The sequence below is a fragment of the Staurois parvus genome, unplaced genomic scaffold, assembly GCF_062004578.1.
Source record: "Staurois parvus isolate SC_StPar_1 unplaced genomic scaffold, SC_StPar_1.0 ptg000165l, whole genome shotgun sequence".
In the NCBI taxonomy this organism is placed as follows: Eukaryota; Metazoa; Chordata; class Amphibia; order Anura; family Ranidae; genus Staurois; species Staurois parvus.
In genome coordinates, this window is record NW_028317961.1 from 11,391,181 (window position 1) to 11,412,616 (window position 21,436).

At 39.6% G+C, this 21,436-nt stretch overlaps 1 protein-coding gene across 2 annotated transcripts in view; it reads left to right on the forward strand.

Annotated features, from left to right (window-relative positions):
• Positions 1-21,436, forward strand: part of PDE7B (phosphodiesterase 7B) — a 460,575-nt gene that overhangs the window by 422,062 nt on the left and 17,077 nt on the right. For both annotated transcript variants that reach the window (XM_089676206.1, XM_089676205.1), the window contains 5 exons: positions 1,204-1,267; positions 8,264-8,359; positions 13,653-13,753; positions 16,425-16,556; positions 21,216-21,307. In XM_089676206.1, the coding sequence (XP_089532332.1) occupies positions 1,204-1,267; positions 8,264-8,359; positions 13,653-13,753; positions 16,425-16,556; positions 21,216-21,307 (485 nt within the window). The remainder of the gene's footprint in view (positions 1-1,203; positions 1,268-8,263; positions 8,360-13,652; positions 13,754-16,424; positions 16,557-21,215; positions 21,308-21,436) is intronic.

The window sequence follows — 21,436 nt, forward strand, 5'->3', positions numbered from 1 at the left end:
CCCTTGAGCCTTACTTATTGTCATCATCATTATTAATAAGAAGACCTAAAAATACACAAGTGGGTATCAGATTTGTGATTACTAGTCCCTCTCTTGAGTATATCAAATGGGACACTTGTGAATACATTAGTGCAACTATATCTTTGGATGCTACTGGGCTTTGTGTATTATGCATACTACATATCTCATTGGTTAAAATGGAAGCAAAGTCAGAAAAACAAAAAAATCAGCCGACCTCCGCAGGTTAGGGCCATAACATGTTAGTATATGCACCACAAACTAACACCTCATGGCTGACTTACCTTTCAAATGAAGCCCTCTATAGGCACACTGTCCCTGTTACCAGGGCTTCCATCTTCATCCAGTCTTACAAGTATGCATGTCCCGACCACTTGAATGACTAGGCCTCAGTGACGTCAGTCCCACCCATGCCCATGGGAGTCACAATTGCACTTTGAATTGACAATGTGCCCTCAATGCAGAACACACAGTGCATGTGATATCATCGGCTGCCGAAATTGTGAATATCTCCTAAATGGTGCATGTATACTAGATTCATTCATTGTACCTACAAGTAAGCCATATTGTACATTTACCTGTAGGTACAAGTGCATAAAGAGAGTTTGCTAATACTTTAAATGCTTATTTATAAATCATGAGGTTCTTAATATAATCTGAAAGGAATTCTTAGATAGTAGTGTTCAAAGTCTTGTGAAGAGAAAATTAAAATTAAGGAATAATGAAACACTCAACCTTGAGATTAATAAATGATCTTGGGTGAAAATTTGGGCAAAGCAAAGATAGCATCTACCAGCCTCGATTTCCCTACATCATTTATATTAAATGAGGTCTGTGAAGTCTTGTCAGGTTTTTAGAGGAGCTTGTGAGAGTTGCATTCAACCACAGGAGGTTAAGCAAAACCGATTGCCTGCGTTGCATAGATGTGCCAGTGACCCTTCCAACAGATGGGAGTAATCTAAATGTACATGAATGTTTGATTACTGTTACAGAAGGCATGAAATTCAAAATGAACAGCTCATACATCAAAATAAGATATATGGGCTGTGTGATTTCAGTTCCCTAAAATATAGTACAGCCTAATAACTAACAATATATACAGTATTTATGCCATTTTATATTACAGACTTGCTTGCATAATAGTTGTACAAGATGCATACATTTCTATTTTGTCTTATTTCATAGCATATGCTATCTAAAGTGGGAATGTGGAATTTCGACATTTTCCTGTTTGACCGCCTGACAAATGGTAAGTTACATTGCGCTTAACTAAATGATGATTTTTTTTTTTAGCATGGGCAAGATGTAATGATTTGTCTAGGTGCAGGGAATGCGTGCTGTTGGCACCAGTCCTTAATTATAAATGCTGCATACATTTGTCAACAAAAAGCTAAGAGTGAATTAGAATGTGGTAACATTGTGTTAGGAGTTAAGGTTAGAGTTATTATTGAGGGTCAGGTTAAGGTAAGAGATCAGGAGGGTGTAGGGAGGTCAGTTAACTTGGCACAACATTTCAAACATGACAGTCCACATTAGTCTGGAGGAACAAATTTCGCAATGTTTACCAGAGCATTATTAGAATGAGAAATACGTAAACTGCTTTTTCGACTTTCCTTTGATAGTGCTAATTACTTGGCTGCCTTGCTGCTTCTCTGGATTTAACATTTTGTGAGTTTTTGACTTTATACAGCTGAACAGGTCAGAAATGTAGACTTCGCTCTCAGCTCACTATACTTATTCTGGGTAAGTGACTGAGAAAGTATTCAGGCCAGAAACAGCTAGGTTAGTATTTTCCATATCTAATCTAAATATTTTTCTCAGTACAACTTTACTTTAAAAGAGAAGTATGGCCAGAGCTTTTTAGCCATGCTTCTCTTCCAGATCGCAGGAGTGCACTGTGACCCAGATTCTGCGACAGCTGATATCACAGAGCTGGTCCAGGCTCTGGAAGGATCACAACTTTGATGTTGGGATCCACCCAGATGCCTGACCAGCTGCTGACTCAGCCTCTCATTGTGCCACTGGGAGCCTGAGCTAGCTGCTCATACCCTCTTCACAGCCCAGGGCTCCATTGAGCACTGGAGGGGCATAGCAAAGAGCCAGTGAGTGGTCAACAGTAATGTGATCACTCAGTTCTTGATCTTAGTTCAGGCATGCAGGCAAAAGGGTGTGCTTAGCTGAGTAAACCCCCTCCTCCCTTCTTGAAGACTCCTGGGATCTATGACACCATTTGCCTAGCCAAGGAAACTAGGAAGTAACTAAAGAAATGTTAAAAACAGTTTAAACAAGTAAATATGATAGAGCAGGTAAAATAAGAATTGAACATGTCACCATTTTTCTCAGTAAATATATTTCTAAATGTTTTTTGACACGAGTGTTCACCACATGTCAGTAACAACCCATACAATCCATACATACAAAGAAACCAAAACAAATAAGTTCAGAAATTAAGTTATGTGTAATAAAATAGAATTACACAGGGAAAAAGTATTGAACACACTAACTGAAATTTATTTAATACTTCGTACAAAATCCTTTGTTGGTAATGACAGTTTCAAGACACCTGTATGGATAAACTAGTTATATGCATTGCTCAGGTGTGATTTTGGCCTATTCTTCCACAAAGTCTTCAAATCTTGAAAGTTCCGTGGGCCTCTTCTATGAACTCTGATCTTTAATTCTTCCCATGGATTTTCTATTGGATTCAAGTCAAGTGATTGGCTGGGCCATTCTAGCAGCTTTATTTTCTTTCTTTGAAACCAACTGAGAGTTTCCTTGGCTTTGTGTTTGGGATCATTTTCTTGTTGAAGTGTCCACCCTTGTTTCATCTTCATCATCCTGGTAGATGGCAGCAGATTTTTATCAAAAATGTCTTGGTAAATTTTTACATTCATCCTTCCTTCAATGATATGAAATTTGCCAGTACTGTATGCTCAAAAACAATCCCACACTGTGATGTTCCTATCTCCAGACTTCATTGTTGGGATGGTGTTTTTGGGGTGATGTTCAGTGCCAATTGACCTCCAAATATGGTGTGTAGTATGGCATCCAAACAGTTCAATTTTGGTCTCATCTGACCACACTATATTCTCCCAGTATTTCACAGGCTTGTCTAAATGTTGTGCAGCAAACTTTATACAGGCTTCAACATGCTTTTTCTTCAGCAATGGAGTCTTGCGTGGTGAGTGTGTATACAGGTCATGGCAGTTGAGTGCAGTACTTATTGTTTTCTATGAAACAATTCTACCTGCTAATTCCACGTCTTGCTGAAGCTCTCCACAAGTAGTCTTTGGCTCTTGCACAACTCTTCTGCTAATTCTTTTCACTCCTCTGTCAGAAATCTTGCGATGAGCACCTGGCCAGTTTATGGTGAAATGATTTTCTGTCCACTTCCGGATTCTGGCCCCAGCAGTACTCACTGGAACATTCAAAAGTTTAGAAATCCTTCTGTAACCAATGCCATTTGTATGTTTTTGAACAATAAGATTGCAAAGTTCTTAAGAGAGCTCTTTGCTTTGACCTATCATGAGATGTTTGTTGTGTGACACCTTGGTAATGAAATACCTTTTTAAAGGCCAATCATTTGAGACTGAACCAGCTGATATTATTTTGAACTGACAAGGGGCAGGATTGCTTTCTAATTACTAATAGATTTTAGCTGGTGTCATGTCTTTTAGCACCTCCCTTTCTTCAAGTGTTCAATACTTTTTCCCTTTGCTATTCCATTATATTACACATAATTTAATTTCTGAACTTACTTGTTTTGGTTTCTTTGTATGCATGGATTGCATGGGTTGTTATCGACATGTGGTGAAAATTTCATGTCAAAAGCACCTTCAAAGTGTATTTACCTAGAAAAATGGTGACGTGTTCAGTACTTATTTTACCCGCTGTATACTTTCCTATTTATTTACTAATGCTAGCAGCATATGGATTCAAAATAGTCAAGGTTGATTGAGAAAGTGAAGTTACACTTTAAGCAGATTTTAAGAGAACCTATAAATGCCCTGTTAGAAATGTAATGTAATATTTGTGTACATAGTATGTACAAAATGTTTTCAATGTAATATCTTATAGTTGGCTCAGTAGCCATCTGTCATATCAATCCCACTTACACCCTACTGCAAAGATGCATGTTTTGGGGTTTATAGCTAAGCGATCTGATCTTGCCAGCTAAACACCTATTTCCTGATAAACTGTCATGACTTTACACATGACTAAACATACCAAAAACTCATGTTATCAAGCTAGGTGGTCAGAAAGAGATTAGAGCACACAGCATTGATAATGATGACTTTAATCCAGGTTTAACAGTATAAAGCATTATATAACATAAAAACATAATCTTCTTGGATCTGTCAACAGATGTTGATTGTTACATGATACTAAGACATGACTAGAGATTCATCCTGTGTCCCTTTAGAAGTCACATCAAGTATTATGATAATGTTTAAGAGAACCAGTCACAGATGGGAATCTCCGCTCTTGCAGTGTTATAAGAGTGGTGTTTTGCCTGCCAGGTTTACTGCAGTGTTAGCCCATAACACTGTCCTGCATTCCGTGCTGATAACACTCAAAACACAGTCATAGAACAAAGGTGCAGTAAAGATGCAATTAACAACTCTGCTACAGGCTTGTGAATCTGCACTGATAATGCTAGTAGCAACATCTTCTCATTCGACTGTAGTGAGGTAGCAAGCCTGCTTGGGTGCCCCCATAGCAAGCTGCTTGCTCTGGGGGCACTCGGCAGGAGGGAGGGGCCAGGAGAGCAGGCGGGGACCCGAGAAGAGGAGGAACAAGGCTGTTCTGTGCAAAACGACTGCACAGTGCAGGTAAGTTTAACACATTTGTTATTTTAAAAAAATGCCTTTTTATATCACTTTAAAGGATAAGTTCAGCTTTGGGAATATGTTACATGATCCACCTGTTTTTAGGGTGGAACATGTAACATGTTCCCAATGCTTCAGCCGCTGCTAGCTGCCCCCATTCCTCCCTTTTACAGAAGTCACTTTATAAAAAATTACCTGCTGTGTGCAGTGGTTTTGCACAGAGAAGCCCAGATCCTCCTTTTTTCGGGTCCCCTGCAGTCTCTCTTGCCCTCCCTCCTGTCGGGTGCCCCACAGCAAGCAGCTTGCTATGGGGGCACCCACTGCTCCATGTGTCCATTCACACATGGAGCCACAACTCAGTCCCATCCCCTCTCCTCATTGGCTCACTGGCTGTGATTGACAGCAGTGAGAGCCAATGGCTCCCGCTGCTGTCTCAGCCAATGAGGAGAGGGAGTCCTAGGATAGCCAAGACTCCAGTGCACATCGCTGGATTGAGAGGGAGTTTAGGTGAGTATTGGGGGGGTTGCTGCACTAGGAAGGTTTTTTACTTCCATGCATAAAGGTAAAAAACCTTGAGCCTTTACAACCACTTTAATTGAAAAGCTGAGGTTAGAAGCTGATTGGCTACCATGCACAGGTGCACCAGATTCTGAGTGAACCAGCTTTAATAAATCTCCCTTTTCTTGTGGCCCTTTGGTGAAGTCATTTGAGGCCCACTTTAGCTCTTAAGTTGACAACCAACCAAGACCGAGGGCTACTGGGGAGCAATTCTGTCTTAGGTTTTTTATTTTAGTAAATAATCAATCCCTACCCAATATTACATTGACTCCAGTGTGTCTGATCAGGACATAGACATGCTTGCTTATGCAATACAAGCACACGACTATACGACAACCTGGAAGAAATACAATCTATTGGGACCTTGCACAATACTGTAAACTAACACACCAGAGGAGATTGGAATTAGAATGTAATATATAATCTTTGTAAATATACTTATACAGTTTGTACTTGAAAATGTATTAACTAGAGAAATTTAGTACACACGTAGCTGTGCTTACCATGGTTATACACAAAAGAGCGTTTGAGAAGAATTGATTTTTGCTGATACCGGCTCTAAAAGGAACATAAAGTACTACTGGTAACATTATTACCTTTCAGGCAACTGAAGAAAGGAAAAGCTTTTGTGATTCAGAACATTCCCCTTATTCACTGGCTAGAGACAGAAAACAAGCATTAAAGCACTGAAAATGTCAAATATAAGTAAAAAAATCCTACAAGTCAGGGTACCAGAGAGAAAGGACTATTCCAGCTAATCATACAATTACTGCCTTCCTATATCTATTCCTCTATACAAGTGAATTTCATTTTTTTATTGAGAATAAAACTGGAGGTCATTGTGAATGGGAAACTCCAAAGCAAGTCGTGGCAGATGCAGGAGCTATGGCAGAGAGATTTCACTGCCAGAATTCACATGATGATGGCAGGGTAACCCTATTGCAGTAGACTGAGTTTATAATTGAACTGTCCCATTTGGGCAAAATGATCTTTAATACCAGGTTCACACTTATGCGTTTGCTTTGGCTTAAGTCTGTGTGGGCATAGCAGCCCATTCCTTTGAATAGGCTGCAGTACCTGCGGGAAACTAAGGTAAAAGGTCCCTGCACCTTTATAAAAATACAGCGGCAGGGAAGTCGCATGGTACTTTTGCACCAAGCGATTTTCTGCACCCAAAAACGCACTGGACTTTCAGATGCATGTGGGTGCCAGTAAGAATGAATGGCAGTCCCGCACATCTACAAAAGAGCAGCATGTTTTGGCTGCAGGTGGTTGCGAGTGCAGGAATAGATGTGATGTAAACACTGTCCTGCATGCGCAACTTGGTATGACAGAAGGATTTTATATATATATATATATATATATATATATATATATATATATATATATATACTGATCAGCCACAACTTCATGATTACTGACAGGTCAAGTAAAAACATTGAATATATCATTTCAATGGCATCTGAAAGTCAGTGGGATATATTAGGCAGCAAGTAGACATGACGTCCCTGAATTTAATGTGTTGAAATGAGAAAAAAATGGCATCGCAGTTTGTTATGTATGGGGCTGTGTAGCCGCAGACCTGTGAGGGTGCCCATGCTGACCAGTGTCCACAGCCACAAGTGCCTACAATGGGTATGTGAGCTTGAGAATTGGACCATGGAGCAATAGGAAAAGGTGGCCTGGTCTGAGGAATCATGTTTTCTTTTACATCATGTGGACTGCCAATTGTGTGTGCATCACTTACCTGGGGAAGAGATGGTATCAGGATGGTAAGAAGGGAAGCCGACAGAGGCAGTGTGATGCTTTCATCAATGTTCTGCTTAAAAACCTTGGGTCCTGCCTTTGTGGATGTTACTCAACACATACCACCTACCTAAACATTGTTGCTGACCAAGTACACCCTTTCATGAAAACAGTATTCCCTGACGGCGATGGTCTCTTTCAGCAGGATAATGCGCTATGCCACACTGCAGAAATGGTTTGAGGAACACATCAACAGGTTTTAGGTGTTGACGTGGCCTCCAAATTCTTTAGATCTCAATCCATCAATCATTTGTGGAATTTGTTGGAAAGTCCAATCCATGGAGGCTCCACCTCACAACTTACAGGACTTAAAGTGTTACTAAACCCATGACCCTGCATTCACTATATCTGATCTCCCACAGTACACAGAAATGCAATTATTTTAGTAAATATAAACTACTACATACCTTTTCTCATCAGCAGTGTGAGCAGTCTTTTTGCTACTATCAGTGTCCAGCAAGAGGAGTTTTCATTCTCCCCTGATTGTCCATTGAGGCTACATGACCCATGACAATCTGTGCTGATTGGCGCTGTGCTGATCACATTCACTCTCCCAAGAAAAAGAAAAAACTCTGTAGCCATACACAACAAACTGAGCATGTTCAGTTTTCCTCCAAGGCTCTGCTCTATCAGCAAATGGATTGGGAACAGTAGAAGAAGGGGAGGATCAGAGAAGATAGGATCAAATAGCCTTTTTATACAATGCGAAGGATTAACCCCTTAGGTTCCACAGTGTGTATAAAAAACATACTTTACTGCATCTACAGACTGATTTTACTGTTGTGGGTGTAATAACACTTTAAAGGATCTACTACTGACAGCTTGGTGCCAGATACTACTGTATACCTTCAGAGGTCTAGTGGTGCCTGAAGGGGAAATGGCTGTTGTGGTGTCAAAAGGGGGACCTACCTAATATTAGGTTGGTGGTCATAAAGTTATGGTTGATCAGAGTATATATTTATCATATCTGTGTAATGCAAAACTGCTTTTGTTTGTATTGAATTACTTTGCTTCCCTTGAGTGACAACATCTGGGTTTTTCTTGTTCTTCAGGTAACAGCTTAGTTACATTGCTGTGTCATTTATTTAACGTTCACGGACTTATCCATCATTTCCAGCTTGACATGGTGAAGTTGCACAGATTTCTTGGTAAGCCTACATTTAATTATTTAAATACTGTTTACTAGGCATCTGCATAAAAAGTATATCCTTCTTATTAGTCGAGCTGGGTTTTGAAGTGGGTATTATAAAAGAACACTTCCTAAAGGGAGGCATGTGAAACTAGCAAGATATAAAAATCCCTATTTATGCAGCATGCACAATTTGTAAGGTATACTGATGATACAGCCACATGTTTCTCTCTACTATTGTTTTCTACTCTTACTATGTCAGTTGAATTGAATTCCACTAATATAAAGAAGTGATCAATATCCAGTCTGCTAACTGAGCGGGGGGGGGGGTGTTCAACTGTAAAGAATATATTCAAATTAGCTTTGAGGGATGCTGATTGATTCAACCAACTACCAACTTAAAACACTTGCTGGCACCCCCACCACCATGATGGACACATATCCTAAACTTCCGTTATGTTGCAAAAAGTGGTCATCCACCACTTGATTTTCTATAAGTGTAAATATATTTGGTAGCATCATTTGTGGTGACCATTTTGTTCTGCACACAGTCTCATCATGTCCTCTATGGCCAAGGACAGGACACTGCCAAATAATAACAGCAATATTTAGAACAAATAAATGACCAATAGAGGGACTGACAGTGATATCTAACGAACACTGCAACTAAAGTCAGAAATCTTCTTTACTTTACCTGGATCTGAGTTCTTTATAATCCAGCACATCCAGGTCTAACATAGTGTATCATAAATCGGTCTGCTTCCAAAAGTCTGTGCTATGTAGCTTCCTCCCCCTCTGTTTGCCACATCATTAATCATATGCAAGCATCCAAAGAGAGCTTTAATCTGTTTGGTGACACCCAGAAACATACTGACACTTTGACATATTAGGCTTTCTCTGTGATAGAAAAGGATTCTACAGTGGGATGTCTTGGGAAATACTTCTCCTACATTACAAAAAAGGCAGGCAAAAGGGAGTTCTCAGATTACCAGATTGTGGAAAAAAGGAGCCAGTGTCTTGTTGTATTTAAGCAATACACACATGGAATTTCAAAACCTGAGCTATACTCCTTATGTGAATTATGAAGATTAATTGAGTGATGGAACCTCTTAATGTCTACCTAAAACTGAGAAAATATTTTTCTGGATTTATCCTTTAGAAATTTTTAGTTTCAAGAATCCCTGGCTACATTTTCCAAGTTTGTAAACCTCATTACAGGTTACCAAAGGCTGGATTTTGAGAGGATATCTACTTTGAATTAACAATGACTACACTGAACAGAGCCCAAGTACCACCATTATGATCCATAGTGCTTTATTTCTTTCAGACACCAGTTGATTGAGTATCTCAAAGAGTTTTATTATTTACAATAAAAATATGAGCTGTTTAAGAAAGCAAGATTTGAAAAAGGCGCTTGAATACTTAGTCCAAACATTTGTGACAAAACCTCAGTTGTGTATGTACTTTCTATTAGGACTGTCAAGCATTGGAGTAAGAAGATGTCAGTGGGAGTAAATCATGTCTTTGCATTGGTGGTCAGCAGTATTAAAAAATGTCAGTAGTCAGTTGAAGTTAAAAAATGCCCTTGCGTCAGTGGTCAGTAGCATCTGAATTACCCCTGCTTCAGTGGTCATTGGAAGTAATAAAAGACCTCCTCCCCTCCTGTGCACTGGTGTCAGTAATAAAAGACCTCCCTTTCCTATAGCCCAATCCATCACTGGTTTCAGTAATTAAAGGCTATTCCCCTGCCATGCCCCCTTTCCCCCAGGCACTGGTTTCAGTATTAACAGACCACCTCCCCACCTTCCCCTCCATGCCTCTGGTGTCATTGGGACAAAGACAGAACCCCCTTGACCCACACTGGTAACTTACCAACGTATGCCTTGCCACTCAAATTGATCTCACATCTGGCAATATACAGATACCATTGGACAGGATATACTGGTACCATTGGACTGATAATACCCGTAAAGATTCCAGCTCCTGTAAAGCTTTGCATTCCAGCACAGCTGCCACTCTGCACAGTAGTTCCCCAATCTTGCATTGAGAAAGCTCTTACTACAGGCAAATAGACTGTTCACTTTGAAGTTGCACTTTGAAAGGGAATTTTCTCCAAAGCTTAGTAAATAGTGAAAATAGTGAAGATCTGCTGATATGCATCATCCAATCATGTACATGCATAAATGCATATATTTTATTTTCCTTGCACATCCCCACTTCAAAAAAAAAAATTTTTGACTTTTCATACTCTTTAATTAGTAGTTACACAAGCATTTTTGGGATAACAGATATGGATATTTTTTGAGAGGACCGAAAAAACATATTGTCCATATCTACTAGTTTTTCTATATAACAATGTGATATTCCCAGTAGGTTCCAGTTGTCATATTAAAAAATGAAGCCATTAAATTGAAAGATATTACAGGCAGCACATTGTTTCCTCTTTTATGTGGGTCCAGCTAGAGATGTGATCTCTTTTTGGTTAGACAAGTTAACTCAAAGGATATCCAAAACAAAAAAAAATGTAATGTGTTACAGCTTACCAACCTTGGAAGTGGTGGCTGCATTGATTTTTATTTCACGTGCTTAGAACCTGTTGATCTTGCCAGAAATACAGTGGCCTTTTCACATCCTGTAGTCTGAACTAAAAGCACACACAATGTTATCTTCCTTTTGTAAACTACCAATCTCCTCACCCTCCATGTAATGAAGATGAGAGTGGAAGATATGGATGAAGTCCAGCCAAGTGACAACAATGACATCTTCTATAGTCACAATGGAGTGAGTGAGCATAACCACCCTAGGACAGGGAGTGTGTTGGTTGCAGGATTAGTAGGTACACAGCCACCACATCTAAGGGCTAGTAAACTGCAGTAGCTTTCATTTTTGGTTTTAGGTTTAGAAACACTTTAAAACTGTCTACAATCAAATTTAGTAGAAATGCAGAATTTAGCAAATTGAAACCCACTCTGTCTATTCTGCTTATTGCACTTATGCCCTGAGTCAGCACAAAATAGTTCTAGCCAGAACTATTGCTTCTATGTGACAGCGTCAACTAAGCCTTTGATGTGAAATTACATGTGAATCAGGCAGGCCAAGGTTGTAGAGAATCACAATTTCACTCACTACCATTGAGGGACACCGGAATTTAAAAAAGGAATTTAACAAAGTATTAGACTATTGGGTTATATTGCTGCCTACAGGAGAAATGGACACTGACAACAAAAAAATGTTGGCAAGCGGAAAATCACACCTCCAACCAACATGCCCCAGTTTTTGCTGGTGTTAGGAGAGTGGACCTGTTTTTTCCAGCACTGCTGTTCTCTCTTCATATGGAATATTTTTCTACTATAGCAGCTGGTGGTAGATTAATGCTGGATAAGTTAAATCCTGAAAGTCTCTGCAGTCTGCCAACAAGCACAGGTTTTCCCAGTTGTATATACTGGTTCTTTCTCTTGCCCTGAATTTCATGAAGTTCTTCCAATCTTCTACAGCTATTGGTAAATATAGGTCAGAAATTATTATTATTATTATTATTATAATAATACAGGATTTATATAGCACCAACAGTTTGCACAGCACTTTGCAACATGAGGTCAGACAGTACAGTTACAATACAATTCAGCACACAAGAGGATCCAGAGGGTTGTTAGAGCTTACTATCTAAAATGAAGATCTCGAGCAGCTCTGCAGTTAGCCAAGAAGAGCAGGTTCCCAGTTCATTATTCATACTGGTTTTCTCTGTGTGACAGTCTTGAGGTTGGCAGCGACTACCAGTCTGTGTTCCGGTTCACACAGGATTCTGCTATTTAGGTCAAGCTAGTATGTCTAGGTATTCTTTCTGGAGCTATTGGCCCAGAGTTGAATCAAATTTCCTGTCCCCATCTCTGCAACTGACAATTGCAAGTACCTAGTAGGCTCATGCTGGGTCATGGTTTCCTCTGTTTGGATATATTCCACAGAAACAATTGTAGCTGAATAGCCACCATCAAATGGTGCTAACCACTGAGTTGCTTTTTACAGCTCTAGTACAAGGCCAGAGTCTCTACCAATGGTATCCAAGCTGCTGAGGGTGCTTTGAGATTAACATTGCTCTACTTTTTGACTGTTAGTGAATCTAATCCTGCTATAAAGGAAGTTTAGGATGGCGTCTGTGGCTTGGCTAATAGACTCCCATTACTTTTTTTCATCGGTCTTAATTCAAACCCAACTTACAAATGCTTTGATTCTATTGTAGCTTGTGTTTGTCAGACACAATATTTTTGAACAACCACCACATATTACAATACAGCTTTTTCAGGTTTAGAGAGCAAAGGATCCATGCCACATTGAGTTCTTCTGTCTCTCCATCCAGTTCACCAAAAAGAAATTTCTCTCCATTGTTTGGATGTAGTTTGGGCTGTAAGAATTTTTCTTTCAGGTACTGCTTTTTCCAGAAAGACTGATTCCCTTTTTGGCATCATGGATGGTCCCTGTAAGGGTGCACCAGTTTCTTGTTCCACCATCTTTAGGTGACTTTGGCTGACCATCATCGAAACTTATAGTCCTAAGGATTGGGTGTCACCCAATGTTATGTCACACTCTGCTAGATCTGCAACCTTCCCTAGTCTGTAGGGGCACCACCTGGTCTTCTGTTTTGTAGGTTCTATCAGGCATATATTAAGGCCTCATCTGATGTTAGGTTCAGGCTTTAGGTCATTCAGGTGGCTCTTTGAGCAGCAGGCAGACCCTAGTTTTCTGTTGTTTCTTTTCTTGGTTCTGTTATCCTTTGTTGCTGCGTTTCCCATCCTTCTATTGGACTGCTTTTTGATTTCTTGAAAGTCTAATCATTCCTGTTTCCCTCAATGGACAAGAAATATTTTTTTTCTCATCTTAATTTCTTTTTTTGGAGTCCATTCAGAGACACAGGTTCTTCCCTATGTATTGTCAAGTTTTATTTACTAGTTTGCAACAAAACTGAGGCATTACGATTGTGAGTGGGTATTCCTGTGCAGGCCATATTTTTTTTAGTTTCCAGTGCCCTTATCTTCTGTATATGGCTGTATAACTCAATAGTCTAAGTATTCTAAAAATTCCCGTGTCCCTCAGTAGACTCCAAGAAAAGGATTTCATGCTGAGTACAAAAACCCTATGTTTCCAATCAAAGATGGTTCTTAGAATTGAGGCCCAGCAGTTTTACTATAAACCACAGATGGTACATAGTGAGAGAAAGCATTTCTTGTTTAAAGTGTTTCCATTTCTTTACATTATTGTAATTCAATAATTTGTATACTTATAGTAGTTCACCAAGTTGTAACTGTTATCATTTTTAGTCATGGTTCAAGAAGACTACCACAGTCAAAATCCATATCACAACGCTGTCCATGCTGCAGATGTCACACAAGCTATGCACTGCTATTTGAAAGAGCCAAAGGTATGGCCACTGCATAACTGTTTATTTTATAAATTATTTAACCTACTATAAGTATTTAATTGGATATTTTTCCTTCATTCCTAGGACACTTCAGATCTTTTGTTTTTCCTGTTTACAGTTTTCTTTAGCCTGTTAGTGTGGTTTCCAACTCATGAATGCATGCAAGCCATTTTTCATTTAAAATAGATTGCGAGAAATCCAGCTTGCTAACAATGGAGCAGCACCGTGTTGAAGAAAAAAATCATCATGCTGAAGTTTGCATGCAGTTTCTATTCAGTACAGTGAAAAGTTGCCTCTGAATTGTGCCTTTCACCATGCTGGGAACTGCTTCAAAACCATTTGTTGGATTTACCTGCAGTTTTAATGCACCATACTGTGAATAGGTCATTGTGAATAGGACATTCTTTCCCAGGAAGAGCACAAAAAGAGAAACATTTGCACTGAGAGATCTCATGGTATCCAGCAAGCTATGCTTATGAGTGGGCTGTTCATTATTAAACTCTTACAACAAAAAAGCTAATTAAATAGAAACTGTATTACATTAAACATAATTTTTATTTTTTACAACACAGATAAAATCAAAATGTCCCAGGCAAAACTTTGTAGTCTATGTCATGATAATGGCAGTAGCTGTATCATGTGCATTAAGAGTCTAATTGTTAAGTGCATTTCGAGGCTTCCAGTGACCTTTGTTTTTTTGGTAGGGGACACTGGGAGTCACCGCAAATATAGCAGGCTAAAGGGTCTTAGAAAACTCTTAAGCTGGCCATAGATGGATAGAATCTCAGCCGGTTCAGCAGAGACTGGCCGAGATTCGATCTATCTATGGGCAGCTTATTGTACCAAAGTCAATCCATCGATCGATATGGGTACAACCAGCATGTTGGATTTTTAGCTTGCGTTTATTGTCAGTGGATATAGCCGCTAGCAATAATAATTGCATTCTCCTGGCAGGGACGGCACCTCCTCTCCGCGCAAGGGAGAACTGTTTTCATGGGGGAATCAAGCAATTTTCTTTCCTGCAACCACAGGTGCAAGAAAATCGCATAATATATGGCCTGCCTTACTTGTATCAGGGGCATCAGCTGCTTCTTTAGAATGAAGTAATGGGAAAACTACCTAGCTTACAATTAAGAAAACCTTGTCTCTTTTAGTATGTGAAACTTTTTTTGTTTGGGATGGTTAGAAACAGGGTTGCTACTTGGATTGTAAAAGGCCTGGGGCACCTTATGCAAATTATTGGCGCTGCTGCAATCACTGTGTGTGGCCAAATTTCACTAAGAGTGTGACGAGCTTAAAGGGGCATGCTTAAATAGAGAGCACACATATACCACAGTCCCTGTACCCAAAAGGTATGTAAAATCCTGAGCACAATCATTTTTAAAAAATTAGCCTCTTCCACTACATATTTGTTGCACACTGAAAATAGACAGAGAACTGAGCCTGTCTTAAAGAAGAACTTCAATAAAGTAGTCATGGACTGTTTGGTGACTAGCAACTGTTGAGACAGTGAACACTGGTCAGGAGTATGTAATGTACAATATAGCATAATGATTGCATTGGTCAGGAGTATGTAATGTACAACATATTGTATATAGCATAGGAGTCCATAATGCACAGATGTCAGGGGTCAGGGGTGTGTAACGCACATAGTTCTGGGGTCAAGGACACATAACACAAAGCCTGCATAGGGCTCAGAAGTGTTTAATGCACAGTATGCAAGGGGTCATAAATTTATAAAGCACAGAGTTCAGACATCATGTCTAAACTCTCCCTTCTAACACAAATCTGTGGACTTCTAAGCCCCCCAAAGCCTCCAAAGACAAATGTATGCCCCACCCTTAAGACCAAATCCCTCATCCCAGCACAAATCTTTTTTGTGCCCCCAGCATGAATCTCACCTCTAGTACAAATATATCTTCCTATGCCTAATAGTCCCCAGCACAAATCCCCCCTTTCCCTCCATAAAAGTAAAAGACCTCAGATTCAGTGCAATCATTGATGGGACTCCTTCCAGGCTCCCCCTTGGCTTGTCTCAGGTGACACATCAGAGCCAAGGAAGGTCCTAGCAAACCTTCCTTGGCTCTGTATTACTGTCAGACACATGCAAGCTGCTGCAGTGAATGGTGTTTTTAGTGTCAGGATAAGGGTCACCCAGAAGGAGAAGGGGGCATGTGCCTCAGGTGCTGAGTACTAGCAATATCCATGGTTGGAGCCCCTGTCTCTTTTGGTTTTTTTTGGTATTTGGGTGCCATTGGGGAGTTCTCCCTTCCCTCCCTGGAGACACATCCGGATATGGGAGAAAAATGTCCAAAGTGCAAAGTATCCAAGTGAAATCGCCTCTTAAATTGTTTTTACTGTAACAAGAGACTCCATTGGAAGATTTTCCCTCACCTCCTGTTCTGGTGACAACTGTACATTTTTGGATTTTCTATCACTGTCTCTCTGAAAATGGCCATCAGGACAAATAAAGAGGAAGAATCTACTTAGTAGGGACAAAACAGAAATGATACAAATTTTGACGAGAATCTAAACCTTCCACTTGCCATCCAAAGCAAAAAAAATATTGGTTTTAGCTACAGTCTATTACCTGTTCTATTGATTGAAACGTATATAGATTTCTTTTTCTCTGCTCTGTATAGAAAAATAAAGATCTGCTTGCTTCTCACAGCTTGCCAGCTATCTCACTCCTCTGGATATAATGCTTGGTCTGCTAGCAGCAGCAGCACATGATGTGGACCATCCAGGAGTAAATCAGCAATTTTTGATAAAAACAAAACATCATCTTGCCAGTCTGTACCAGGTGAGAGAAACCAATTTATGCACTCAAGAAGTAATTCATAACCATAATCTGCCACTTTTTTCCTACATTTCTACCGCTAGGTTGATTTTTTCATCCTGTGTTATGCTGAAGTTTATAATGTAGCCATTTAGAAAATGCCAAGTAATTCGGCTTGACTAATGTTTGTTTCAGATAATGCCATCTCTATTGTAATCCTTTACTTTTTACCGCCTTTAATTTTTGTTTTACACAATGGATACTGACTAGGACTTTGGCTGCAGGGAGAGGGGGGGGCAGGAATTGTGGAAAACATGCTCTCCCTAATCAGTAGCAGCCACTACATTGTGTAATGTCACTGTGGAATAGAGAAGAGATGTGTCAGCGTCTCAGCTGTTCTGACTCTTGGGGGCTTGCGCACACAATGGCCATTTACTTTTGCTGATGTTCTTGAGCTGTCAATAGGGGCAATTGCTAGTATATGTTCCAATACATAGAGATAGCCTGTCATATTTAAAATAGAACTGTAGGCAAAACATTTTTTTACATTTTGGATAGAATAAGGGAGGGTTATAGCCCCTGTCAGTTTTTTTTTTCTTGCCATCCGTGTTCTATTAGGAAGACTTCCCTTCACTTCCTGTCCCATAGCCAAAGCAGGAAGTGAGAGAAAATCCCTGCAAATTAGGGCAATCCCTTGGGGACTTCCAGGTCTCCAGAACTAGTGTCCCCATTTTAAGATTTCCCCTCTGTGGGATTTTCTTTTACTTTTACTTTCACTTTCAATGATAATGGTAAACAGAACAGGAGTTGTAACCCCTCTCCACTGTATCCAGAACTAAATACAAAAAAGTTTGCCTTACTTTAAGGAAAACTGGGTTTGAATTAAAAAGCTGTCTGGCTTGTCATGCTGACCCCTCTTTCCAGAATTTTGAATCACTGACCATGAACTAGTCTTTAGAAATCGCAGTCTGACTTTTTAAACTTTTTTTCTGACTGCTGATTTGCATTCTTGTTGTGGGTCAGTGACTCGGAGGGATCTACGTATAAAAAGTTCACTAAATGAATGTGACACACATCCACTCAGCAAACTTGCTGCATTCCATGCTATATAACTATCTCATATGACTGTAGGCATCATTTAAAGGCCATATTTTTCCTGACTGAGGTATTTTAAAACAAATACTGCATTATGCCCACTAGATGGTGCTTATAGACATACAAGCTAGTTATATAACACAGAATACAGAAGTTTCTTTGGAGTGGAGTGGATGTGTATCATATTCTCATATTCATTCAACAAACTTTTTATACATAGACCCAAAAATGTATTAAGGCTTCATGCACACTAGTGTTTTTTTAAGCTCCTAGAAGATGTTATTAACATTTTTTTTCTGCACCTAGAAGCTAAATAGTGCTATCCTATTGAGTTGATTTACTAAAGGCAAACAGACTGTGCACTCTGCAAGTGCAGTGGCTCCAGAACTTAGTAAATGAGGTAAAGCTCCTCTTTGCAAAGAATACCCAATCATGTGCAAGGAAAATAAACAAAAACAGCATTTTTGCTTGCACATGATTGGATGATGGAAGTCAGCAGAGCTTCTGCTCATTTACTAAGCACTGGAGCAACTGCACTTTGCAAAGTGCACAGTCTATTTATCTTTAGTAAGGGGCGACACAGTGGCTAAAAGGGTAGCACTTCCACGTGGCAGCACTAGGATCATTGGTTCAAATCCCAACCATGGCACCACCTGCCTGGAGTTTGCATGTTCTCCCTGTGCCTGCGTGGGTTTCCTCCCACAATCCAAAGACACGCTGGTAGGTTAATTGGATCCTGTCTAAAATGGCTCTAGTATGTGTATGTATGAATGTAAGTTAGTGACCTTAGATTGTATACCCCTTGAGGGTTAGGGACTGATGTGAATGTACAATATATGTGTAAAGTGCTGTGTAAATTGACGGCGCTATATAAGTACCTGAAATAAATAAATAAACCTCTACAGTATGTGTTCACGCACACTACTTTAGGCTATTAGTGTTTTTTGAGCTTCAGTATCTAGAAGCAGGAAAAAAAAAATTTTGTTACGTTTTTTGAAGAGCTTTTCCAGTGGAAAAAAACGCTACTAAAATGCTCCTAACAGCTTTTTTCTACATGTACTGTAAAAACGCTAATAAAACACTAACGCTCCTAAACTCTTCTAAATGCTACTAAAATGCTACTAAAGAACAGGATTACCAGCATTTTTTTCCATCTTTTTTTAGCTTAAAAAAAACCACTAGTGTGAATGGAGCCTTAAGCCATATTACTAGAATTTTCAGAGGAATTTCAGCAACAGAAGCCCTTAGATTGCTCTCGATACAGATTTATATTAAAATACTGCATATGTAAACCTAAAAACAAAAATGTAATATATTGCAGCTTACCAGTCCTTAGATGTGGTGGCTGCATTAGTTTTCTTTTCATGAACAAGAAGATTTTTAACATACCTGTTGATCATGCCAGAATTGCATTGTCCTTTTCACTGCCCGTGAGCTAAAAAGACAGTGGGGTTTATTTACTAAAGCTGGAGAGTGCAAAATCAGGCTCACTTCTGCATTGAAACTAATCAGCTTCCAGGTTTTATTCGCAAAGCTTGACTGAACAAGCTGAGGTTAGAGGATGGTTGGTTTCTATACAGAAGTGAGCCAGATTTTGCACTCTCCAGCGTTAGAAAATAAACCCCAGTGTGACCAAGATAGACATAGAGAGATCACACATAAGTGAGTGTAGACAGGAAGGGACAGGAAGTGAAAGAAAAGGAATGCAACCACCAACATCTAAGGACTGCTAAGGAGGGCTAAAATAAATATTTTTGTCTTTTGTTTAAATACGCTTTAAGTCCAGCTTCTAGAAGAGCTGAGAATGGCCGCTCACAGTTTGGTTTTCAATAACACCCCCCCCCCCTACACACACACACACACACACAATAAAAAAACCTTCATATTATTAGTTCTAATATTTGCATTCAGTAGCTATTTGCAAAGGTAATTTATAGGTGATTTTAGAAGGTACCTAACATTTGGGTGTTGATTTACTAAAGGTAAATAGGCTGTGCACTCCAAGTGCGCTTGGACGTGTACTGAAAGTACATTTGCTCTAAATCATCCTTTCTCTTCCAGGGTGCCCAGGCACCATGGGGTGCCTTGAGGGTTCCTCAGGGGTGCCTTAGCAAAATTTCTAAAAATTGCCCAAAACTTGTATACAAAGTGGAACAAGCCTGCCTTTTAGTTACACTAAGTCACAGGTTTTTATTGTGCACCTTTAGGACCTTCTAGCCCAGGGGTGTCAAACTGGCAGCCCTCCAGCTGTTGCAAAACTACAAGTCCCATCATGCCTCTGCCTTTGGAAGTCATGCTTGTAACTGTCAATCTTGCAGTGCCTCATGGGACTTGTAGTTTGGCAGCAGCTGGAGGGCCGCCAGTTTGACACCCGTGTATCTGGCCGCTGGCTTCCTGACAACCAATGACATCATCAGCTGATAAGGAGGATGTCAGTTGCCTGCACAGCATCCTAGTTTGATCCTCCCCTGCCCCTCTTCATCAGTGTTTGGGTCTCATTAGCTCAGTGATGGAGAAAAACTGATGGAGAAGAGAAACAATGGAATACTAGTCAGTACCAGTGTGCAAAAGTGTATTTGCATTGGAAGAATAAATCACCTCTGATGTTGGGTATTCTACATGTGTGGATGTTGCTGAGTTATATATAACTATTAGAATTGTTTTTCACATTTTAAAATGGGGTGCCTCAAGACTGTCCATAATTTTAAAGGGTGCCTCGGGACTGTCCATCATTTTAAAGGGTGCCTTGACTGAAAAAAGGTTGACAAACACTGCTCTAGATCTGAGGGGAACATGCAAGGAAAATAAAAAACATTTTTGCTTGCACATGATTGGATGAAAGAAATCAGCAGAGCTTTGCCCCATTTCAGAGCTTCTCCTTGGATATAAACCAACTGCACTTGCAGTGCACAGTATATTTACCTTTAGTAAATCAACCCCTTTATGTTTAGTGGCTTTTAACATGGATTTATTGTGTCCATTGTAGAATAACAGTTTCTTCCAGCGTGAAAAAAGGCATATTGTTACACTTTTTTTTCCCTATCGGTGATGCCACAAGTGGGTTGGGCTGATTATTTCACAGCTAGTACAGAAATGCATTGTACAAGGATGCAAGCACATAGACAGGTCAACAAGTATTTGGCACGATGAGGTTTTACAAAGTTAAAGCTGTAAAGGGTGTCCAAAAGGCACCATACATAGGGAAAATTGTAAATTGTAGTTAAATGTAGCTTTATTTACAAAATATGAATTATTATTATTATTATTATACAGGATTTATATAGTGCCAACAGTTTGCTTTACAATATAACGGGAGACAATACAGCAACAGTACAGTTCACAACAAGAGGGTTAGGAGGACCCTGCTCCTTGGAGCTTACAATCTTAATTACAACGTTTTACAAAATATTTATATATAAAAAAAACATTAAAAATCTATACATAATATAAAATATAATATGAGTCGGTTAATTTTTGCCTATGTATGGAGACTTTTGGGACACCCTGTACTTTAAAGTTGGTTTAGAATGGTGTTGGCTTAGTCTGTTGCTCTCATTGTAAATTGAATCTCTTGGTTTCCTTCTTCAGAACACATCTGTTTTAGAGAACCACCACTGGAGGTCCACTGTTGGTATGCTAAGAGAATCAAGGTTATTAGCACATCTGTCAAAGGAAATTACGTAAGTAGTGTGTTACTTCAGAGCACCTATTTTATTGTGTGTTAGAATTGAAAAGTCAGCTCATGCATGCATGGTAAAGAATGACCTCTGCGGGACTTTTTTTCTCAGAGAAGTGCAGGAACTCAACCA